The sequence below is a fragment of the Epinephelus fuscoguttatus genome, linkage group LG13 (assembly GCF_011397635.1).
Source record: "Epinephelus fuscoguttatus linkage group LG13, E.fuscoguttatus.final_Chr_v1".
NCBI classification, from domain to species: domain Eukaryota; kingdom Metazoa; phylum Chordata; class Actinopteri; order Perciformes; family Serranidae; genus Epinephelus; species Epinephelus fuscoguttatus.
In genome coordinates, this window is record NC_064764.1 from 34,096,625 (window position 1) to 34,120,703 (window position 24,079).

Genomic DNA, 24,079 nt, shown 5'->3' on the forward strand with positions numbered 1-24,079 from the left:
CTCCGTCAGCACCACCGCCTCTGCGACTTGTGACTTCCTCAAAAGGTTAAAATTGACATATTGAAACCAACCAGACTTGCATCATTTATGTGAAGCGCAGTGTGGCTGCAGAGCTGATCCTGTAGGTAAAAGTTGTCCACCTTGTTAGCGATGGAGGAAATCTATGCCAATGTTGCATATGACAAGTCTGTTGGCCCGAGAGCTTCGACAAATCCCACAGGTAAGATCTGAATTTTGTCATCTGTTGTATGACCATCACCTGGTCTTAGTGTTGTATCACTGACTGTATTCACTACTCAGTCTTCTCTTTGTTCAGGTCGCAGGAGCTCAGAGAGGAGAGTTCATGGAGCTGTTGTTCTCTGTCTGGGGCTGCTCAGTGTTTTCCTGCTGGCTGGGCTCATCGGCCTCGGTGTCCACTGTGAGTCTGATCTCATTCAGAAACTGTTCACTGAGTAGAATTAGGAAACATTTTGACTTGTATAATACAGTAACTGTTTCTGTGTGCAAAAAGTATTTTGTGTCAGAGAAACATGACTGTCTCTCTTTTGTAGTTTTATTGACTTTTAAAGGCAAGAGGGAGTACAAGAGACATAGCCCTGTTTCCACTGAGCAGTGCAGTGCAGTTGTGGATGGTACCAATGGAACTGTTCTGTACTGTCCCCCATTTCTGGTCCCCCCTCTGTGAGAGCTGTGAACACTGCAGTCTGATTGGTCAATAGAGTACGGTGACTTTGCTCAGAGCATAGGCTGCGGAACCGGGGGGGTCAGGGGGGCCACGGCCCGGGTGACTTTTGTACTCTGACATAAAGGGCTGCATTGGGACCCGGCGGGACCCAATGCAAATAGTAATAGTCATTTTGATCCACACTCCACCAGTTGGTGGCGGTAATGGGCCAATTCGCTGTTTGCCAACAGTAGAAGAAGAAGAAAAATAAGAAGAAGAAGATGTAGCCTAGCGACAGGATGTCAACACAGGAACTTGGTGTACATGCATGAGCGTTTCCACTCCATATTTATTCATAAATGGACGAATATGCCCTGAACCAGCTTTCATACCAATTTGCCGCTTGCTCCACCTGTCTGTCTGTCTGTAAGCTCCTTCTGTCATGAGACAAACATGAAAGAAGACGTGAAGTTTATTGTGCTTCACCGGTGACGAGCTCTCATTACGAGTGACTATTACGCACGTCTGCGCGCTCTTTATAACTCACTGTGTGAACCTATGTTGCATAATAAAGATTTGCCCCCTCGTAATTTTTAACCGCCCCCTCAGTAACTTCATCCTGGCGCAGGGCTTACCTTAACCTCAATCACTGCATGATTATATAAAGGTAGAAAAATAGCCTAAATAAATACAGAGGAGGAGAATAGATTATGAAACAGCCTTTATTTAATTAAAAACTAAATGAAAACAACGAAATAGGAGCGCTATTCTTGACCAGTGCGTCAAAAGACATGCAGACCAGGGGAACGAAACAAACAACCCCATGAATCTCTTTATTAATAGCCTATAAAATGACGTGTTTTCTCCTGCGGGACGGGAGAAGACACAAAATCAATGCATCTCTATTACTGTGCGGGCATAAATTCTCAGAGTTTTGCGGGAGTGGGCGGGAGTGGACATACACATTGCGGGAGCGGGCGGGAGTGTAACACACACGTTGCGGTTGCGGGCGGTAACGGTCAGAAATTCAGCGGAGCGGGCAGGATTGTGATGAAGAAAACAGTCCCGCGCAGGGCTGTACTCTGACAAACTCTTTTATATGAATAAAAGCTTAAGTTGTAGCCTATCTGTGTTTTTACAAGCCAAGTCACCACACACCTTCACTCACTCTCACCAACTGCTGTCAATAAAAAAAACTCCCACTGACTGCTGCATATTGATTTGATATTAGTGTGCCTATCAAGTGCATTGTTTATCAATACGTCATGCATGAGCGTCACGAGCTAACGGCGGGCACCTGCGCTGGCTGCATCTGGGAAAATGAAGAGACAGAAGTCGATATCTGATTTTCTTCAAGTAAAGAAAAAAACAAAATGATCAACTTACTCCAGCTTCCACTGTGGCCTCATCTGTGCGTTTATGTATAAATAGGCTTGGCCTGTTGTGTGTGAATGTTAGAGTGGGATCAGAGGGGTTACTCTGAGCAAGCATGTGTTCGTGTTCATGCCTGTACTGTAGATGTGACTGTGTGGCGTCGGAATAAAAAAAGTGCTCCGCAACATCAGTAATAGCCTATTGTCTGTTTCAATGCATATGCCCGCCACCTCCTCCGTGTGACTTGAAATTATGGCCCCCCCTTGTTCAGATGCGTTCCGCGGTCCATGGCTCAGAGCTGAGTTGTGTCTGGTTTTGAGGCTCATGTAACTACCGTTCATACTGTGGAGAGTTTTATTAGTAAACTGCATATATTCTAATCCTCACTCCTCACTTAGAGAAAAAAAAGTGTCGTGGAGCGTTGTTCCTGTGGGCTACGGCAACACTGAAATCCTGAGTTTGCCTGAGAAGGAGTAAATGCACAAACCTGCTATTTTTAAAAGATTTCAACACAGCCTGAAGCCTGTTCTGTTTTGTTCTGAAAATGTCGGCGTGCAGCCTCGTTCTGTGGACGATAAACGAGATGCAGACTTCCCTCTGTGTCACCGGTAATGAGGAAATACAGTGAGTGCTGGACGGAGCAGTGAGTGACAACAACTTTGCCCACATTTAAGAGTACTGTTTGCGGTGGAAACGCTAGGGTCTAGGTACCATGTCTTAAGGCTCCAAAGATACCATACTGAAAGTGTTTGGTGGAAACGGGGCTCTACATGTAGACGTGTTGTATTAGATATGCTTTAGCTGAGGAAGGAACATACCATAGAAGAGGGTCCAGTTAATTGAAAACACATCTGTAATGGGTAATAAAACAAAAACAAATGTACGGTAGGAGATTCACAGGAGTGTGGTAGTTAATCCAAACAAGCAATGAATTAAAAACAAAAACTGGTCATCTTTTAATCTACCACTCGTACACCTCACTTGATGCAGTTTCAAATTATTTGACATCTGGCTCTGAGATCCTGTATAACAGTGTCTTCTTTAATTTTAGATCATAACTCCTCACGGCGTTCAGCTGCAGAGCTCTCCTCTATCAAAGCCAACCTGACTGAGCTTCTCCAGGTCAGTTACAACAAGTCGTCTGCCCTGACTGAAGAGAGAGACCAGCTGAATGTCAGCCTCATTAAAATGACCAAAGAGCGGAACTGGCTGGGTAAGTGTGGCATAGAAATAATCTCAGCATTGTCGAAGTAGAGCTGTGTAATCTCAGTTCTGCAAGATGTATCTACCATAAACAGATGAGTTTTTAACAGAGCCTGCTCACAGCGGACATTTTGACTGGTCAGAGCAAGAAAAGTACACATGTAATTCATCACATATTGGTGTGACATTTTCTGCCTTCAGGGCAGGGCAGGTGTTAATCAAGGGTGTAGATTTTAAACACTGCAGGCCCCAGATTGCACAGGATCCTTGTGACACTTTGACACCTTGTAGTCATAAGAGTTATTCGTGTGTGTAAAAAAAAAAACTCCTTCAAAGGCTCAACTGTGTTTTAATGTTTTAATCTTGTTTCTTTAATCTTAGTCTTGGCTTAATTATGTTTTCTAACTACACTGGTTGTACCTGCAACAATAATAATTAGATATGTGCATGTATACATTGAAAACTACCTTATTCTGGTATGATTTTTTCAAGGTTTTATTGTTTCTTACAGAGAGAAAGTGTCCTGCAGGATGGATGGTGTTCAGTTGTTCCTGTTATTTCGTCTCTATTAAGTCTGGTTCCTGGGATGAAGCCAGACAGGACTGCAAGGAGAGAGGAGCAGATCTGGTGGTGATAGACAGTGCTAAAGAACAGGTAGTGAGTGTGTGTGTGTGTGTGTGTGTGTGTGTGTGTGTGTGTGTGTTCACACGTCATTGTTTTTGCAAATTCATACAGAAGTTGACCCTTCCCTAAGCCCCACCTCTTGATGATCTGTCAAGCTGTCGCAGTAAGCATGGAGCCCACACTGTAACTAACGGCACTCCCTGAAGAAATATTATCATATTTTTGGAGAAATGAAAGAGTGATTCCAGAGAGAAGCAGACAGAGGGGTCTACAGTCTGTGTTTGAAGGATATATCCAGGATGTCAAACTGACTCAGCAGCAACAACAGGTTAAGAAGACAAAGATAGTTAGAAGCTAAAGCCGAACTATAGGCTACAGATCACAGTGTAAAAGTGAACCACCACATCACTGCTGATCGCCACACAAGACAATGAATATAAAGGGAAGCTTTGCTGATATTGAACCAGCTGTGTGGCAAGACAGAGGATAAACCAAGATGGTCCACTGCGAGTCAGTTTCCTGTTTGCGAATTCGCGTTTGGTGGGAACACAGCATAATGCAGTCGTTTCAGATTTCCTTCATTTTCAGGCTGGTTTTGTGGATTTGGAGCTAAATGTTGTGCCTGGGGCAAGTCGTGTATTAATGATACTCGTTACCTGGAGAGGTTGGAGAAAGATATACGTTTCTTCCCTGACGTTAGCACTAGCTTAGCTCCAGTTAGCACAGCCGGCTTCCCCGCTACTCGTGCGAATGACGCGATAACGCGAATTAACAAAATGGTCAGGCGTCGAAAGTCGCGCGTTACGAGCGATTAAATCGCATTCATCGCGTTTGGTGGAACACAGCATTAGAGTCAATGGAGCACAGCTGTGTTGTTGTCGGACTCTGGTCTGAGTTGGCCTGATGCTACGTTATGACTGGCTAGTCCACGTCCAGTGAAGGGTCAATGAAAGTTATACATTTTATACACAAGTTATGAAAGTTACTCAGTCAGAATGAAGCAAAAAAGCTGACCTTGTGGGTGTAACATGACCCGGAAGATCGTCCCATAGTGACCCATATAGCAGGCGAAATAGAGACTTCCACTGGCCGAGCCAGCTACTTCCTGTTTAGCTCTCCACAAATCTGATTTGGGATAAAATTATTTGATCTAGACGTTCTTATTGTTATCAGACCGAAATGATTTATTCCAGGTAGTGAAACAAGTTCGTAGGGTTGTGAAGCTTAAAAAATGTATCTACTGACTTGCAGACATCTCTGTCTGTAAGTTAACGGGAAAAAGTATTTTTAGGCCACCTGGCATCACATGACGGATGTAATTCCACTGTACCACAAAAATTGTCTTCGTAGCTTGGTGCACTTCCTGGTGGCCTGCTATAGAGAATATGAAGGTGTGTCATGCCATATGAGACGTGGGGGTCATCTTTGTGGTATGTGCTGTGCACTCAGCCCAAAAACAAGATTTTCAATATCCAGGTATGTGAGTGGAAGCAAAGACGGTGGATAAACCAAGACGGTCCACTGCGAGTCAGTTTCCTGTATCAGTGTCACGTGGGGTTCGCGCCCACCACGCCCCTTTAGGAGACTAACAGCAGGTCCTGAGTCCATTGACTTCAGTGGGAGAAATGAACGTGATTACAGATTATGGCCAATTATTTCCATAGTTACGGAAGCAGCTGAAATCAGTGCAGTTTCACCAAAGATACTGGATTAAAAAACATTTTTTCCAGCAGATGTCTTAGTTACAACATGATTGAGCTAACTGGAGTAGTTTTGTGTCGTATCTGACAACGGGAGGCTTTTAACAGATGACGTCCTGATGTTAGCTTTGCTGCTGCTGTTAGCTGTCCCTGTCAGCTGCAGCCACTGATGCTTTCTAGACATCATGATTTCCCAAAACTGAATAAATACCACACCTATCAACACAAAACTGCTTTGCTAGCTCAATCATGTTGTAACTAAGATATCCGCTGGAAAAATTATTTTTTTCACGGACCGTTTATTGAGTTACTGTGTTATTACAGACACCGCTAACGGCTAACGGTTAGCCCAGCTAATCTACGATAACCAAGTGAGGTTGGGGATACTTGTCTTTGATTGGTGGTTCTCCATCGTCTTTGATTGGGCTACGGGGGACAACACCTACTTAGGAGACCGGAAATGTATACCATTTCATACAATGGGGGTATACTGTAGGTGGGCCATCTTGTTCAAATACAGTATCGTTGGTGGAGGTAATGCATCAGGGTCTGGAATTCGGATCTGTGTAGTTTGTTGTGATTTGTTTGGCCAAGTTCTGTTGCTTGACCACCTTAGCAGGCACAATGACAGCACTGTAGTCACAAAATGACACCTATGTCTGAAGTATTATGGTGTGACATGACCTTCACATTGTCTGTAGAGGATTTACTTACTGTATTTTCTTCTATGTGATATTTAATCATGATTATTTGGTCACAGCAAAGTTTTGTGTTGAGATAAATAACTGTAAACTGCACACACATACATTGTGGTTAAAACTAAAATCCAGTGTGTGTTTCACCTTTGTTGAACAGACGTTTGTAGTGTCCACCAGGAAAACTGCTTGGATTGGTTTGACTGACAGAGATGAGGAAGGAACCTGGAAATGGATAGATGGAACTCCACTGACTCTGAAGTAAGGCCTCTCTTTGGTTGAATAAAGACGTAAATGTTTTGCTTTTCTAACATTGCAGCTATCAGTTAATAAAGAGCAACTAAATCAAAATATATTGTTTATGTCACTTCTATTTATTTTCTGATCCCTTAAACAGCAGTCAGTCATCAAAACTTTGAGAACACCTTCATCTGACAAGTTTATTTGAAAATTGTTCTTAAATTGTCAGTTTAGCTGATAAATGTCTATTAATTTCTACTACTACTACTACTACTTTTATACTAGCCAGCGCTAGCTAGCAAGTTCTTTTGGCTTGTTTAAGGCAATGGAGGAAGATGATTCCAAGTGCTTGAGCGACTCTGATGCAAACTGGACCATTTGTAAATTCCGAGCGCTGTCTGAATGTACCATTTGGTAATCCAGAGCACTGCACTCTCGGAGCAGCAGAGCACCAAGTGAAGTGAATGTGTGAGTAACTTAACTGTTTGTTAATCCATGCAGAAATATAACGCTCTGTTTCTTCGACCAGCAGGGCTCTCATTTTAGTGTAGAGCATCAGACTGAATTTATGAACGCACCATGTCAGGTCACTCACTCTCTGGGACCACGAGCTTTACTCCAAAAAGTAAACACTGACCAAGGGGACCAGACTGGCCGACCTGTATGTTCTCACTCAGTGGATGGATGATGTCACAGGAAGCCAATCTTACAAAGGAGGATCACACTTGAATGCTTTCCTCCAGTTTGTTTTGCTATTGAAGCTAACGTTAGCTAATGCGCTAAAAAGTTAGCATTCCAGAGAAATCCAATATTCCTCTTAATCCCTCCCCAGTTTCTGATGAGGTGGACATGATAACCCTTAATACACATAACGTTATTCATCCCTACAACAGGAAATACTTTTTCCCTAACCTGATATGAAGTGTGCGCTGCACATGTGAGCATTTTTGATGATGGCCTCCGTCCAGTCCTTTGGTCTTATCACATTTAACCATAGTTGTCTTTGTTTTTGTTGACGGGCAGTGGCGGCTGGTTTTGAGCCATGACTCCTTCTATTCTGGCTCCCCAACAAGACATTTTCAGACTCCTATGTAGCCTACAGCCCTGTGGTGGAGAGGTGTTTAGCCTCCAGTTAACAAAATGACGTCATTGTGACATCAGGCATAAAAGGATCAAAACATTTGCATGGTTAATAATACTATAGGAGAATGAGAAGGTATATTTTCTGTCACGTGGGTGAACTGCTGCTTTTGTTGACAAATTTAAACTTTACATACTCAAGAAGACGCAGCATAAAAGGAGGTCCTTCCTGTTTTTCAGCCGTAACAGAGCTGATGATCAGTGTTTGCTGCAGAAACTCCATGCTCTGGTCATCAACCTAAAGAGCATTATGTGCCACTGATGAACTGTGTTGGTGTCACAGATTTACAGTATCATCATTCTCTTGTTTCTTAACCTGTTAGGAACTGGGAGAAGAAGCAGCCCGATAATGGTGGTGGAGATCCACAGTGGGGCGAAGAGGACTGTGCACATATGAGATATGGCAAGTGGAATGACGGGTCATGTGACATCCATCTGCAGTGGATCTGTGAGAAAACAGCTTAACATTGCTGAATGTTCTGAGAATGTTTGTGGAACTTAAAATGTTAATGGCTGTGTCCATTTTTTAGTGTATTTGCAGTATTTTCAATGTTTGATTTTGAAGTAATCTACATGTATTCAGATTATATTACATTTTTGTATAATCCAAAATTATATAAAAATTGCCATGTTTAGTAGATGACTGGATTTAAGTATTTCAGTATTGATACAGACATGGACAACCCAGAGCAGAACTCCCTCCTTTAGGTTTCATGTTACAGTTGGTTTTGAAGGGCACATTGCTTCACTGTTGATCTGTGTGTGCAGTGGGGCCGGCAGCCATAATCCTGTACACACGTACATTTTTTCAATGATTTATCATCCTATCCTGACAATGAAATCCTGTCAAAAGCGGTAGATCGTGTCTTTGGGTCCTTTTTTTACTGACAAAAGTGCCTAAGATGCTTTCAGGCTGTGTCCACTCACTATGACGCAAATTCATTTGGATGCTGATGACTGGTGCATGTCAGAGGTCAGAGGTCAGTGTATGATAAACATTTTTGGTGCTCAATTAACCAAAAGAGCCTAAACTACGCATTAGAGGGATATATTCATAATTTTATTGTTGAGAAGGTCGATGAAAAGCTTAAATTACAAGCCAAAATTTACAGGTCACAGTGTACGCTTGTGAACTGCATCTCATTGCCGTCGCCATCAAAGACAACAAGATAGAGGATCAGCATTGTTCATGCACTGCTGGGTAAGAAATTTTACCATCTTTACCAAGAGTGTCTCTCCGTTAGTTTGGTGCTACAGTATTTACACTGAATCATTCAGCATAACGTTTACCAGCCTTTGTTATCTCTGCCATTACAGATAAGTTAATGAAGCTAAGCTCCAGAAGTTAACGTTAGCTTAACTAGAGCCCTTTGGACAACAGCTAACAATGATGTACGATCACCAAAGTACAAAACTAGAACAAAATAGGCTAATGAACTCCCAGCAAACAAGGTGACATGATGAACAACGCAGCTAGGAGCTAACGTTAGGCTAACTTTAGCTAACGTTAGCTAGAGATGTTAAAGATAACTTTATATTTCTTTCCAGCAAAGTGACAATATGTTGCCTCAAACACAATGTTGACTTACCTTAGAACAGATGTAGACATCATTGTTAATCTTATTCACGTTGAGTTGATGTTGTGGTCTAACGTTACCACACAACTTTATCCAGAGGAGACACTTTTCTCGGTTGAGATGTGGTTTAAAGTGTAAAAAATACACCTCATTGCCCAGCCTTTCAGGATACCTTGTGTCAAAGTTGCATGTACCCCATGCACACCGTTTGACCATTTTTAAACTTCACATCTCCAAAATAGCCCGTAAAACCGAACAAAACTGTCTTTCTATGCATTTCAATGGACGTCCAGGCAGAGAATGTCCGAGTGTATGGGAATGGCTATACGCACTGTGATTGGCTCATTGCATTTGAGGGCGGAGCTTAGCCATAGGTCAACTATTATGCTAACAAAATTGTGTGACTTATCTTGTAGTTCGAAAGGAGCAAACAAAAACAACTGAGCATTTAAGGCTTTTGAAATAAGAAAGTGAACAAACCTCAGCAGCAAAAAATATGCAGAGAGCAACAAGTCTGCTAACGTTACTGCTGCTAGCATTATTGTTATTTCTCATGAATAATGCATCGTTCCTTTGTAACTGTGAAAGTGTGTGTCTAACATTGTGGTTTGTCTTAGCAGCCACTGTTAGCACCTCTGCAACGTGTGAATTCCTCAGTATAGGCATGAAGTTGAGAAATTGAAACCAACATCACACAGACATCATTAACGTGAAGTGCAGTGTGGCTGCAGAGCCGACCCTGTAGGTAAAGTTTACCACTTTAAGAGCAATGGAGGAAATCTATATGAATGTTGCACCGAACAAGTCTGTTGGCTCGAGAGCTTCAACAGATCCCACAGGTAAGATCTGAACATTATCATCATCTGGTCTTACTGTTGTATCACTGATTGCATTCACTGTTCTGTGTTCAGAGAGGAGACTTTATGGAGCTGTTGTTCTCTGCCTGGGGCTGCTGAGTGTTGTCCTGCTGGCCGGGCTCATTGGCCTCGGTGTCCACTGTGAGTCTCAGTGTTATTAAGATGTTCAGTGTAGTTTCTGTCCTGCCTTATTGTCTCCTTCATGTATTCTTAAATTGGTTTTGGTCTTGTGTCTCCTCTGTTTATTTGTCCTAAGTCACAAAGGAGCTTTGTCATTTTATTTATAAAAGGTTCAACACATATGAAACACACAATTCTTGTATTTTGTGAACATAGAATTTGACCAGGATGGTTCACAGTGTTGTTGGAACTGAGGAGTTTTTGACCAACACATCCTGTTGTTTGTCTTTTTCACCGACCTCTCTCTGCTTTTTCAGTTTTTGTGCAACCAAACGTGAATGTTTTCAGCCAAAACATAATCTTTTCCAAACCATAACAGTGTTTCTGGGCCTAAACCTAACCACATCTTCACAGCAGAGTTTTTGAGAAACGTGACTTTTAATGTACCCTCTACAAAATGCTGATTTTTTCTGGCGATCAGGTTGCAGGGTTCATCCGCAAGTCTCTGTATCTCTCTTGTGTATAATCTTGCCTTTAAAAGTAAATCTACCAGCCATTCAGTGGATTACCATCGTGTTTTTGGGTATGTGACTAAAGCAAATCTAGCAGCCACTTGCAAATTTTAGGTGTTAAATTTTCTGGTGACTGGGCTGTGCATGCATGGTGTGTTAGATATACTATAGGCCAGGAAGTATCATATGGGGTGCCGTTTGTAAAGTGGCTCACACTGAAAATAACATCAACATTTTGCCACATTTAGCTTCAAACAATGTTTAAAAAAGTGTTGTGCATTTTTTAACGTCACTTTTTACCACATTTACAGCAATATTTGTTAACTTAGAAATATATTAAATAGTTAAATCTAAATATTAAATGTGGCACCTAAATGTTAAATCTAAATATTAAATCTAGATCTAAATGTTTAATCTAAATGCTAAATCTAGATCTAAATATTAAATCTAAATGTAAATGCTAAATTTAAATCTAAATATTAAATCTAAATCTAAATGTTAAATCTAAATATTAAATCTAGATCTAAATGTTTAATCTAAATGCTAAATCTAGATCTAAATATTAAATCTAAATCTAAATCTAAATGTTAAATCTAAATGCTAAATCTAAATGTTAAATGTTAAGTCTAAATGTTCTGGGTGAAACTAAATATTTAGCTAATATGCAAAGTCACACTGCCGGTCACTGGAAGTACCAAAATAAAAGCTTGAGCTGGTCAAACCATGTTTGGAGAAATTTCATTTGACATGTACTTTGAGTTGTTAGTGTCCCTAGTAAGTATATTTCTAAGTTAACAAATATTGCTGTAAATGTGGTAAAAGGTGACGTTAAAAAATTCACAGCACTTTTTTAAACATTGTTTGAAGCTAAATGTGGCAAAATGTTGATGTTATTTTCAGCGTGAGACACTTTACAAACGGCACCCCATAGTAACATACAATAGAGGAAGAGGGGGTTTTAAATTATTTGACATGTGGTTGTAAGATCCTGTATAAAAGTGTGTGCTTTTATTTTAGACTATGACTCCTCACGGCGTTCAGCTGCAGAGCTCTCCTCTATCAAAGCCAACCTGACTGAGCTTCTCCAGGTCAGTTACAACAAGTCGTCTGCCCTGACTGAAGAGAGAGACCAGCTGAATGTCAGCCTCATTAAAATGACCAAAGAGCGGAACACGCTGAGTAAGTGCAAAATGTATCTACCATAAACAGATGAGTTTTTAACAGACCCTGCTCACAGCGGACATTTTGACTGGTCAGAGCAAGAAAAGTACACATGTAATTCATCACATATTGTCCTTAGGCAGGGCAGGTGTTAATCCAGGGTGTCGATTTTAGATATTGCAGGCCCCAGATTGCACAGGATCCTTGTGACACTTGTGACACCTTGCAGTCATGAGAGTTATTTGTGTATGTAAATAAAAAAAACTCCTTCAAAGACTCAACTGCGTTTTCATTTTTTTATTCTTGTCTCTGTAATCTTAGTCTTGGCCAGGTCTCCCTTGTAAAAGAGATCTCAACAGGGCATACCTGGTTAAATAAAAATAAAATAAAAAGTGACAGAGACAGGCAGACTCAGTTATGTTTTCTAACTACCTTCTCTGTCCCTGCAACAATAATAATTAGATATGTGCATGTATACATTGAAAACTACCTTATTCTGGTCTGTTTTTTTCAAGGTTTTATTGTTTCTCACAGAGAGAAGGTGTCCTGCAGGATGGATGGTGTTCAGTTGTTCCTGTTATTTCGTCTCTATTAAGTCTGGTTCCTGGGATGAAGCCAGACAGGACTGCAAGGAGAGAGGAGCAGATCTGGTGGTGATAGGCAGTGCTAAAGAACAGGTAGTGAGTGTGTGTGTGTGTGTGTGTGTGTGTGTGTGTGTGTGTGTGTGTGTGAAAGAGAAAGAGAAAGAGAAAGAGTAAAAGTAGCAACACAACACTGTAAAATACATGATTCTGTTACGAGTACATGTCCTTCCCTCAAAATGATACTTAAGTAAAAGTACAGCATGGTGGTGAAGTGGTTCACATCGTCACTACATATCAAGAGGGTTCTGTGTGGAGCCCTTCTGTGTGGAATTTGCATGTTCTCCCCGTGTCAGTGTGGGCATTCTCTGGGTACTCCAGCTTCCTCCCACAGTCCAAAGACATGCAGGTTAATTGGTGACTCTAAATAAGCAGTCATGGAAAATGAATGAATGAACAACACTATACGCATCAAAATATTTATATGCGACATGTAGAGCAATAATATAGCAGCAAACCATCAGTCTGGACCAAAGAGGTCAGACATTGCAGTCTCTAAAGCCGTCCCGGTAGCATGGCTAAAAAACCTGATAATTAAACACAAAGACAGAATAATAAACAGCTTCTTTTTTACCTTAACCATCACCTACATTTTATTTTAATTGAATTTAATTTGCTCTGTTTACAGTCAACATCTTGAATACAGTATATTATTAAAACAAAAATATAAAAACTGTGTGTTATTTTTTATTGAACAGCTGTTCCTCTCTAACTTCACCGAGAACGGAACTCATGCCTGGATTGGTCTGACTGACGAAGCCAAGGAGGGGACCTGGAAATGGATTGATGGGGCTCCACTGTCTCTGAAGTAAGGCTTCGCTTTGGCTGGATGAACAAACATACCAGTACTGTTATATGATATACAGAATGCAATCAAACAATCACTTTGGTGAGATATGTTTTACCCAGTAATACCAACAGATGGCACAATGGCTCTTTTATTCAGGCTCCTATCTGCCACCTGCAGTCAGGAGGCAATGACCTGTTGACTGATTCAGGTACATAGTATAATATATTTGAACTTGCATAACTTTGGGGATGTCATTGAACAGCTGTATTGTAATTTTCCCCTCTGACTGACACCTGCAGTGCACTTTGAAAGCTTTGCTCGTGTGTGGTTTACATGTGGTTTCCAGCAGATTTTGTGGTCAAGGACTACACCAAGAAATTTAATCTCATATACTCTCTCAATTTGTATGTTATCTATTACCAGTTCTACATGAGAGTCTGTTTTATGTCTTCCAAACAGTATAATTTTTGTTTTGCTCAGATTTAAAGGAATACTCCGACGATTTGGGAGTTATGCCTCTTCTCTATCACTTTCATAATGAGACAACATGATCGATATCTTTTTTGTGTCTGTACGTCCAGTGGCTGGGTCTCAGTGGTTCGCATTGCGGCTTAACTTAAACTATAGTAAACACACTATAGTTCCGTGTATCAAACTTCTTCTAAAACGACTAAAACGGACTCTCGTTTTTCGAATTAATGTTTAAACATGTTTATTTTAAATGCACGTGCAGCTTCAGGGTTTCTGTAACATTTATTTGTTCACTTTTACCGTAGGCTACTGACCCACTATAGACTTCAATTGTATTTGCTAAGCTAAGCCACAATGCTAACCGCTGAGACCCAGCGACCCACCCAAATCGTCAGAGTATTCCTTTAAATCTGAGAAAAACAAAAATTATGCTGTTTGGAAGACATAAAACAGACTCATGTAGAACTGGTAATAGATAACATACAAATTGAGAGAGTATATGAGATTAAATTTCTTGGTGTAGTCCTTGACCACAAAATCTGCTGGAAACCCCATGTAAACCACACACGAGCAAAGCTTTCAAAGTGCACTGCAATTCTTGGGAAAACAAGACACATTCTGGATCATAAATCACTATACACTCTATACTGTTTACTGTTTTTACCGTATCTATCTTACTGTGTGGAGGTCTGGGTAAACATCAACAGAAGCACTCTACAGCCAATATGCACAATACAGAAAAGAGCAATGACAATAAACAATGCAGGATACAGAGAACACACAAACCCACTGTTTATAAAATCACAAGTTGAAATTTATGGATCTGGTTAAATTCAAAACAGTGCAAATAATGTGCAAAGCAAGGAATAATCTACTGCCAAAAAATATCCGAGGAATGTTCACAGAAAGAGAGGGAGGTTATAATCTAAGGGGAGAGCTAAATTTCAAAAAACGTAAAGTACGAACAACTATGAAAAGCATGTGCGTATCGAGCTGTGGGGTGACTTTGTGGAACAGTCTGGAGATGGAGATAAAACAAAGCACAAACATAAATCTGTTTAAAAAGAAGTACAAAAAATTATTTCTGAACAGGTATATAGAGGAGGAAGAGTGTGAGGAGGGATATAAATAAAATAGTGAAAATTGTTATTTTATAATTGCTTAGTATATGTTAAATATTTATGTGGATATTTATGTAGTATAGGGATATTATATTTATATGGATATTTGTGCATACATATTGTTTGCAATGATATAAAATTATATAAACCATGAAGTTAAAAAGGGGTAGAAACAAAAAAAGTGTATACTTCTTCCTACTCCTTTTTCTAACTTGTGTGCATACTATGATTTGTTGACATTTGTTTTGCTTTGTTTTATTTTATTTTATACATGTTCGAAAATAAAATTCATTCATTCATTCATAAAACAATACAATAATTGAAAAACAATAAAAGCCAACAAAACCAAAACAGCTTGGGTAAATGCACACTTTACAGCCTCTAGGAAGTGAATCTATTGATTAAAAGTTACCAACCACAGCTTTAAGACTTGGTCACAATTTTGGGTGAAAGCATAAAAAATAGTCTGTGTTCATGTCATTCAGAATGTGGTTATTGTCTGTTTGTTGACCTGTTAGGTACTGGCAAAAAAACCAGCCTGATAATGGAGGTGGATATGCCAGTCTTGGGGAAGAGGACTGTGCCCATGTCATAATATCTGGAGAGAATAATCGAGAGAACTGGAATGATTTGTCTTGTTTCACCAGTCAGAGATGGATCTGTGAGAAAATGTTTGAGATTAAAGGTTTGTAAATTTTGTATTCTGGATTGTAGACATCAGAAATGTCCTTTAACTACAAACCATGAATCAGTCAATAATAAATATAACCAAATATAATTATACTATCAAACCGTCTTTCTTCGTGGATGTTCTTGCTCAGCAGTTTTTGTTTATTGTATTGAACATATCTGTGAATCTTTTTGTCTCTCAGGTCTCATCAAGTAGAAATTTGAGGCTGAAATTTTCCGCCAGGCTTTTGAAACTGTGTCATCAACATTGTCGTAGTCAACACTTGTGTTATTAAATGACAGCTCATTCTTCTTGATAGCTCGAAGGTGTGGCGCACAGATTGCTTTTGCTCTTTTTGTTGCTATTGTTGTTAGCTCCTCTTGCAAACAGCGACTCACTTCCTCTTCCAGAAGATTTTCATAAACCACTCTGTAGTGAGGAGGTTTGGACCAGTGGCATGCCATCTTTCCCCTGTAACAGGCTGTTGTGACTTCAGCAATGACCCAAACCCCGATAAGAGAACCTATAACGTAAAAGCCAAATCCCTGCAAAGGAAAAAAGGTACAATTAAACTGAGATTTATCAACTCAATTGGCAGAAAAACTGTTCACACCATGATGGTACGTGTTTCTGCGAACCACAGATTTGTTAGCTGTGAGTTATTATGTATCAGATACATTGAAAAGATCATGTTTTGGCTTAAAATACATCAGCTGGAATTGCAGCAGTCTGAATAGTTCAACAAAATAAAATCTACCTCAAATTACACATTTAAACAGCTCCCAAAAACAAAAAATGTCCCCTGGGATCTATATACTGTATATAAAACGACAGGCGATTTCCTTCTCTTTTCGTCTTTTTTCCCACCTGGACCTTTATGCTCTGCCATTTCTCCTCTAATCATCACGCTGTAACCTGTGACAGGCTGTTATGATACCAACAAACACCAACTTTGGAAAGTCCATGAGCAAACATTGATATAAAACAAGGTCGAATTGAGACTGTGTTGGGTTTTCCATGACTGTGGGAACGCTGTAAAGTGTTCGGCATCATGCAAACAAAATGTAAGACCAACTATATTTAGAGTTTTAAAAAATACTTTTGTATTAAGACATAAAACAAGTCAATTTCCCAAATTATTTTGGTTTAGTTTATTTGAGTGTTGTGTGTTGTTACTTACAAGAGATTTAGACTTATAAGCAGCTTTGGTGAGGTTTTCCTCGAAGCTCAGCGTGTCTTTGCAAGGAAGTCCAATATGAGAGGAGTTGAGGTTTGTCATCACGCAAAAGTACCAGTCTCCATCAAACAGCACAGTGGCTATCCATACATCAGTCAGACAGACATAGCTGATCGTCAACTTAGCAAGATAGCCGCAGACACTGCTCTGACAAAGACTATGCCATCTGGAAAAAATCCTCCTTGGTTGGAAAGATTCGATGATTTTGACAATCCAGGTGAGGATCGCAGGAGGGATGAGCAAGTACAGTACGCCATTGGCATGAAAGCCTGGCATGCACGAGCACACAAAGTTCATGTCAAAGAGGCACTGCAGGATGTAGAAGAGGACGATCAGCAGGAACGTACTCACAGCGTTAGTTATTAGATCAATAAGTTTTTGAGGAATGTTATGACCAGGGTGAGTCATGCTGGCTGAAAAATAGATGTTCTGTTGCAGAGCTGCTCCTGTTGAATTGTCTTCCTTTTCGTGCTCCCTTAAGATCTTGTTCCAAAGCAGGTGATGCTCGCTCTTCCACCAGCTGAGTGAGGAGGTGTCAAACAGATGGACAAATGGCATATGTTCAATTTTCTGCACTGAATTTACCCAATATCTAGATGACACTGATTAACCACAACGCACCAGCCTCCAGCAGTTTCATAATGATGGCACTGTATGCTTTCACTTCTCTCCACTCACGTTGCTTTTTTTTCTCTCTTTCTCTTTTCTTCGGCTACTCTATTATTATCTAGTTATCTGTGCACTTATTTTTCCAATGTGCTATTGTGACTTGTTTTACTTGTGTGTTACCTGTATTGTTGGGTGTTATCCTTGTATTGTCCTGTCTTTGTTGTAACTGGCCTGTTTTGGGCGCTTATTTGTGAAATGTTTCTTGTATTGTTTTGTAATTTCATTTGTTTTTCACTGTTGCATCGGACCCCCTTGAAAACGAGATGATGCATTTCAAGGGTTTTATCCTTAATCAACTTTGATCGATAATCCCATAGGCTTTTTGAATATGGAGCTAGGGCAAAGCTAACTTCTGCGTCAGCCTACAGAAAAACTTCATCCCTGGAGCACTCTATTTAAAACTTAAGACTAAACACTTAAGACTAAAACCAAGCCTCTGGTAAAAATAATCAGACATAACGTGGAGTGGTCTCCCCTTTTGCTTCTCCTCTGTATATGTTATTTTTCAGAGACGATGTAACCTGGTCAAGGACTTGCCTTCGGGGTCTCTTTTGAGAGGATTACCAAACCTTGAAAGCAGCAGGATGATGTGGTAAAACTGGGCTAAACATGGCTACCCAAACTGAACAGCGCATACTGGTGGGCCTCTCTGGCACTGTTTTTAACTGGTTCAGCTCTTATCTCACAGATCGTTGTTTCTTTGTAAGTATGGATACATGTTCCTCCAGAACACATGAAATTAGGTGTGGGGTGCCCCAAAGGTCAATTATAGGTCCACTTCTTTTTAATCTATACATGCTTCCCCTTGGGAACGTCATCAAGAGGCACGGCATCTGCTTCCACAGTTACGCAGATGACACACAGCTGTATATCGCCGTGTCTCCTGATGACACAGAGCCAATTGATACCCTTTTTAACTGCATTTTAGATATTAAGTCATGGATGGCAGTGAATTTCCTACAGCTCAACTAGGACAAAACAGAGGTTTTAATTATTGGTCCTGAAGGCCAGAGGGAAAAACTTTTACCAAAACTACAAGATTTTTAAACCTTCACAATGTGTGAAGAACCTGGGCGTTATTTTGACTGAACTTATAGCTTATATATGAGCTTATATATTAGTTTTATTCCACACATAAAAAATGTAACAAAGGTAGGTTTTTATCATCTTAAGAATATAGCCAGAGTCCGCCCGTTTCTCTCTCAGGCTAACACTGAGGTGCTGATGCATGCTTTTATGTCTTGTCCTTTAGACTATTGTAATGCCCTGCTCTCTGGTCTTCCCAAAAAGACCATCTCTAACCTGCAGCTACTCCAAAACTCAGCCGCACGAGTGCTGACGAGGACCAGAGGGCGGGCGCACATTACACCAGTTTTAAAATCACTGCATTGGCTCCCCGTGTGTTTCAGGATCGATTTTAAGGTTCTTTTATTAGTTTTTAAATGTCTTAACGGTCTTGGGCCTTCTTATTTATCTGACCTGCTTTTATCATATCAACTCTCACGGATCCTGAGGTCCTCCGGCACCGGCCTTTTAATCATTCCAAGAGTTAGAACAAAAACCCACGGGGAGGCTGAATTCAGCCATTATGGAATAGCCTGTCGGAGAACATCAGGACTGCAGAGACTGTTGATGTTTTTAAAAGGAGGCTCAAGACTCACCTTTTTAGTTTGTCTTTTAACTGATTCCTTTTACTCTTTTAATTCTTTAATTATATGTTATTTTAATTTCTAATGCTTTTAAATGATTTATTTTTAAATCTTTATGCATTTTATTATTATTAAATTTCTAAATCTTAAATTTTTTTTATGTTTAAATCTTTAATTTCTCTAAATCATTAAAATTTTCATGCATTTTATCATTATTTTTATCTCATACTTGTTTTATCTTATCATATTGCCTTTTAGTCTTTTAGTTTTTAGTTTTTAGCTCCAGTGTTTCCTCATGGGGGGCCTCCACACTGGGAGGTGTGTCTGGTCTGCCCACGGGGACGTCGTCTTGGAGATCCCTCAGGCCCGGGGGACTGGGGGGCTCTGCACCATGTGTGGAGTCTACCCCAGTCCATCTGGGTCGGGGTGGTCTCTGTGGCAGCGCTCCCTGTGGCTGTAGGCTGTGACACCTCTCAGTGTGGATGAGCTCCCCATAGGTGGTTTTTCCTCACCTGGTGCCTCAGTGCCCAGCCATGTTACTATACTGACAGTTAGTGTGTGTTTTTCAATATTTGTAGTATTTTTGTTGTATGTTTTAATTTTGTGAAGCACTTTGTGTTGCATTTTTAATGTATGAAAAGCACTATATAAATAAAGTTTGATTTGATTTGATTTGATTTGATACAAATGGGGAAATGATGAGCACCGTAACAGCAGCCTGAGGAGCACAGGTATGTGTCCAGTCACCAGTGTTAAACTGTGTGGGGAATGTGAAACGACATGTACAAATGTGTATTTTTCTGGTTTTGCATCTGTGTAAAGTTGTTATTGCCCCATCATTTTTTCACCTAAAGACGCCGCTGTCAAAACATATGAGTACACTGTAGTTCATGACATACAGGTGTGTTATGTGTTGCAACGTAAAAACAATGCTTGAATATAACGTGAGCTAATGTTAATCTTAGATACACTTACCACCACAGCAATCACACTAGATTGCTCTGTCAATGTTCGATCAGACGTCCAGTCTCCTGGACATTATTCACCTATTCATTAGTAATGAAAGTTAGAATTCATAAGTATCTATTGGTTGCAATTATTCAACTGTACAATATTTTTTAGTATACGACTTATCATGCACATAACATATTTCTTATGTACAAGCACATTAACAATATATATTTTATTTTTAATATTTTTATATCTAAAGTACTAGCGTCAAACACTAGCATAATGCACATTCATTTTCTTATTTTTTTATGTACATTTTCATTTTTTCATTATTTCAGTTAATTTTATTCTATTGCTTAATATTTACATACTTCCTTTTCATACTTTGCCACACACGCCACTTCTGTGTCTTTACAGGAACTTAGCTCTGTGTCTGTCTAGAGAATAAGGAAACTGCAATAAAAGCCACTTCTTATTTCTCATGACATTAATGTACATCATCACATCTGTCACATGCGTGGTCGTCTGGTGGTTGGCAGTTTTGTTTTTTTCAGTGGCCACAGGTTGTTTCTTTTCCGTTTTAAAGTGTTTCTCATGCTGATGGTGTTTGTCTTGTTTCTGTCTTGTTTGTGTAATCAAATCAGACTACACTGAACCTGGAGATGATATGCTTTATTTCATATATATTGTCAAAAAATCTCTAGCTGATACATTTGTGTCCGCATAAGTTATGATGATTTCAGTTTTGCTTATCAGTATGAGATCGTAGTCTCCCCTTTTTTTCATCTGATGGCCCTTATTTGAAATACCAGATTTTGGCCGTTAGTCTATAAATGATCCAAGGCTGCAGATGAAGAAAACAAACTGAGACACACAATTTTATTTGTTCTAGCTACATCTCTTATTTGAGTTTATTTAGTCTCATAATAATAATAACAATAATAGTAATTAAAGCTGCAAGCAGTGATGAGCGGGCCCTCGCACCTTCATGCAACTCGGGGTGATGGCAGGACATCAGCTGACGTGGCAGTTCATTTTTGTCAAAGTCAGACACTGCACGCAGGACTGAGACAGCATATCCGTTCATTAAGTGTGGGTACTGGAATGACCTATTTCACATTTTGTACCACATCCTTTTTCCACGAGAGGGCGCTGGAGAACGCATTAATAATACATCATGTTTTTGTACACTGAATATAGACCTGTCTGAAAAGACATACTTCTTGTTGCCCATAGGTGGCGCTGTGTGTATGACTGAACATTGTCATATAGTTGTGTTCAGGGTGTGACTGTTATCAAACATGTGAAGTGTGGTGCAGATTGGACCATTAACATGAAAGTTATAGGAATTTCGTGTTTCATGGCGAGACATTAAAACCTGATGCCACGCCATGGCCACATCGTTCATTGCTGACCCTGGAGGATGCACTAATGATAGCCCATGGTAGCAAAATAGCTGCAAATGCGTATCTCAATCTGTGTGTGCGTAATCAGATTTGTACATGTGTAAAATAATTTGTAAAAGCATAATAAAGTTTGTGAATGCGTACAAAAATCTGCAAATGTGTATTTAGAATCTGTGTGTGCGTAATCAGATATGTAAATGTTTTAAAAAATCTGCAAATCTGTATCCAGATTTGCAAGTGTATTGCGATCTGTAAATGTATACAACAATTTGTAAATCTGTACACAGATCTGCAAATGCGTACAGAGATCCGTGAATATGTAGACAGATTTGTAAATACCTATGTCTTCAGCTTTAACTCAGTCGGGCCTATCAATTGGCTCTCTTGGAACACGTGATTTTTGCTCCTCTTTTGCCGTGTGAGATCCGCAAATGCGTGAGAAGATTTGTGTCTGTAACTCAAATTGTGCGTCACCCTGAGCACAGGCTCACAGGCGCTACTTTTTTTTTTTTTTTTTTTTTTTTTTTACTTTTGTTGTATGGACAGGCTGCAGCCTTGGAGGCCTATGGATTCTCGTTTGCTCTCTGTAAGTACATGTTCAGGTTTTTTGCAGTAGTTGTCATGAGTAACTTAATATTGCCAAGCTTTGTTAAAATAAAGTCGGTAACTTAATCTATGAAGATGTTGTCTGCTCAGCCTCAGCTCACCGAGCAAAAGCTAGTGGGCCTAGTAAGCTAATTAGCAAATTAGCTAATGTTAAGGTGCATCAATCTGAAAATGTCAGTGCCACATTATGTAAATTGGGTGGTTATGAGTACAGAAGAATAACTGTTATCTAGCTGTATAATAATAGTTAATATAATGAATTGTTAGCTATCTTTTGCTCGGTTTTGCCTGACTTTATTTTAACAAATACTAATACAAAACAAATAACAATACTAAGTTACTCATGACAACTACTGCAAAAAACCTGAACATGTACTTACAGAGAGCAAACGAGAATCCATAGGCCTCCAAGGCTGCAGCCTGTCCATACAACAACAAAACAGAAAAAAGTAAAAAAAAAAAAAAAAAAAAAAATTGCGCCTGTGCTAAGGGTGACGCACACTTTGAGTTGCAGAAGAGTAGCACAAATCACGTGTACAAAGAGAGCCAATTGAGAGGCCCGACTGAATTAAAGCTGAAGACATAGGTATTTACAAATCTGTCTACATATTTACAGATCTCTGTATGCATTTGCAGATCTGTGTACAGATTTACAGATTGTTGTACAGATTTACAGATTGTTGTATGCATTTACAGATCGCAATACACTTGCAAATCTGAATACAGATTTGTAGATTTTTTTACACGTACATATCTGATTACGCACACACAGATTCTAAATACACATTTACACAGATTTTTGTATGCATTCACAAACTTTATTATGCTTTTACAAATTATTTTACACATGTACAAATCTGATTACGCACACACAGATTGAGATACGCATTTGCAGCTATTTCGCTACCATAATGGCCCCATATAGACCACAACATGTAAATGTCACGTAAATCCAAACATAAATGTTGAAAAGGCGTACTTCCTGTTGCCAGTAGGTGGCACTATGTGTAATACCAAATATTGACATGTAGATGTGTTCAGGGCAGGACTGTCATCAATCCTGTGAAGTTTGGGGAAGACTGGACCATGTGTGCTGGAGTTATAAACTACTTCCTGTTTTGTGGAGTGACCTGTAAGTTTGACGTCTTGCCACGGTCACACGGTTTGACGAAAACTCAAGCCTGTTATAACTTTTTCAGTGGGACAGAGCAAGGTTTGAAGTCGATTGGATAAAATCTATAGGACTGCTTTGTTAAAGTACGACCCCTGGAAATGGCCGAAAATGCACAGTAAATTCAAAATGGCCGACTTCCTGTTGGGTTTAGAGTATGGGTCTGAATGGCTGTTTTGTACATGCTGGGATGTTACATGTGCCTACCAAGTTTCGTACATGTAGGTCAAAGCAGCTTTTGTTGAAATTGTGTAGGGGGCGCCACTGAGCCTTTTTTTTTTGCATCCGAGCTGGAGACCCTTAAGATATCAAATTTTTCGCCAGATGGTGATATATGTGCAAAGCTCTGTGAGTTATTGAGTATGTTAATCCCCCCAAAAAGGCAATTCATTTTTTAGCTGGCTTTTGAAAATATTTAACTAATTCTCATATGTATTTTTATTTTCTTGTGCCACGAGATACACCATATGTGATGGGACATTTTCCACAGAAGAAGCTGCTAACCGCAGAAGAATTCAAGTATTCTGGGTTTCAATGAAACACTGACTTGTCAAATGCCTTTTGTTTCCTATTGTTTCTGCTGTCTCTGATGCTTTCCCACCAAAACACATTAAAATTGACTCCACCTTGAGTAAATTCTTGGAGGAAACCCAGAGTACTTGTCATTCTTTTGCCATTATGGTTACTGATTATACTCAGTCACCATAATAGTGAGTCATAGCCAACAGGAGCCACTGCTTTATAATAACCGAACCCGTTTCATACGACACTAAAGTTTGCACTTAAAAAACATTTTTTTACAATATACTGAAGATACCAATGTCAATGAA

At 39.8% G+C, this 24,079-nt stretch overlaps 2 protein-coding genes across 2 annotated transcripts; both read left to right on the forward strand.

Moving 5' to 3' along the window:
* The first annotated feature begins 83 nt into the window (after window positions 1-83).
* Window positions 84-9,852, forward strand: LOC125900216 (CD209 antigen-like protein C). The gene is made up of 6 exons (XM_049595121.1): window positions 84-220; window positions 317-418; window positions 3,090-3,251; window positions 3,753-3,895; window positions 6,421-6,521; window positions 7,964-9,852. Exons 1-6 carry the CDS (start codon window positions 151-153, stop codon window positions 8,103-8,105), a joined length of 720 nt encoding a protein of 239 aa, XP_049451078.1. The 5' UTR covers window positions 84-150; the 3' UTR covers window positions 8,106-9,852.
* LOC125900213 (CD209 antigen-like protein C) lies at window positions 8,829-15,692 on the forward strand. The gene is made up of 7 exons (XM_049595117.1): window positions 8,829-8,841; window positions 9,838-10,056; window positions 10,129-10,215; window positions 11,724-11,885; window positions 12,402-12,544; window positions 13,207-13,316; window positions 15,409-15,692. The coding sequence occupies exons 2-7, from the start codon at window positions 9,987-9,989 to the stop codon at window positions 15,581-15,583; spliced, it is 747 nt and encodes a 248-aa protein (XP_049451074.1). The 5' UTR covers window positions 8,829-8,841; window positions 9,838-9,986; the 3' UTR covers window positions 15,584-15,692.
* The last annotated feature ends 8,387 nt before the right edge of the window (window positions 15,693-24,079 follow it).

Excerpts from the sequence above, each read along its gene's own strand:
- LOC125900213 (XM_049595117.1), top strand. The coding sequence starts at position 9,987 with ATGGAGGAAATCTATATGAATGTTGCACCGAACAAGTCTGTTGGCTCG. Across the intron at positions 10,216-11,723 it reads CATTGGCCTCGGTGTCCACT|ACTATGACTCCTCACGGCGT; the intron begins GTGAGTCTCAGT and ends CTTTTATTTTAG. Across the intron at positions 12,545-13,206 it reads TAGGCAGTGCTAAAGAACAG|CTGTTCCTCTCTAACTTCAC; the intron begins GTAGTGAGTGTG and ends TTTATTGAACAG.
- LOC125900216 (XM_049595121.1), top strand. The coding sequence starts at position 151 with ATGGAGGAAATCTATGCCAATGTTGCATATGACAAGTCTGTTGGCCCG. Across the intron at positions 221-316 it reads AGCTTCGACAAATCCCACAG|GTCGCAGGAGCTCAGAGAGG; the intron begins GTAAGATCTGAA and ends CTCTTTGTTCAG. Across the intron at positions 3,896-6,420 it reads TAGACAGTGCTAAAGAACAG|ACGTTTGTAGTGTCCACCAG; the intron begins GTAGTGAGTGTG and ends TTTGTTGAACAG.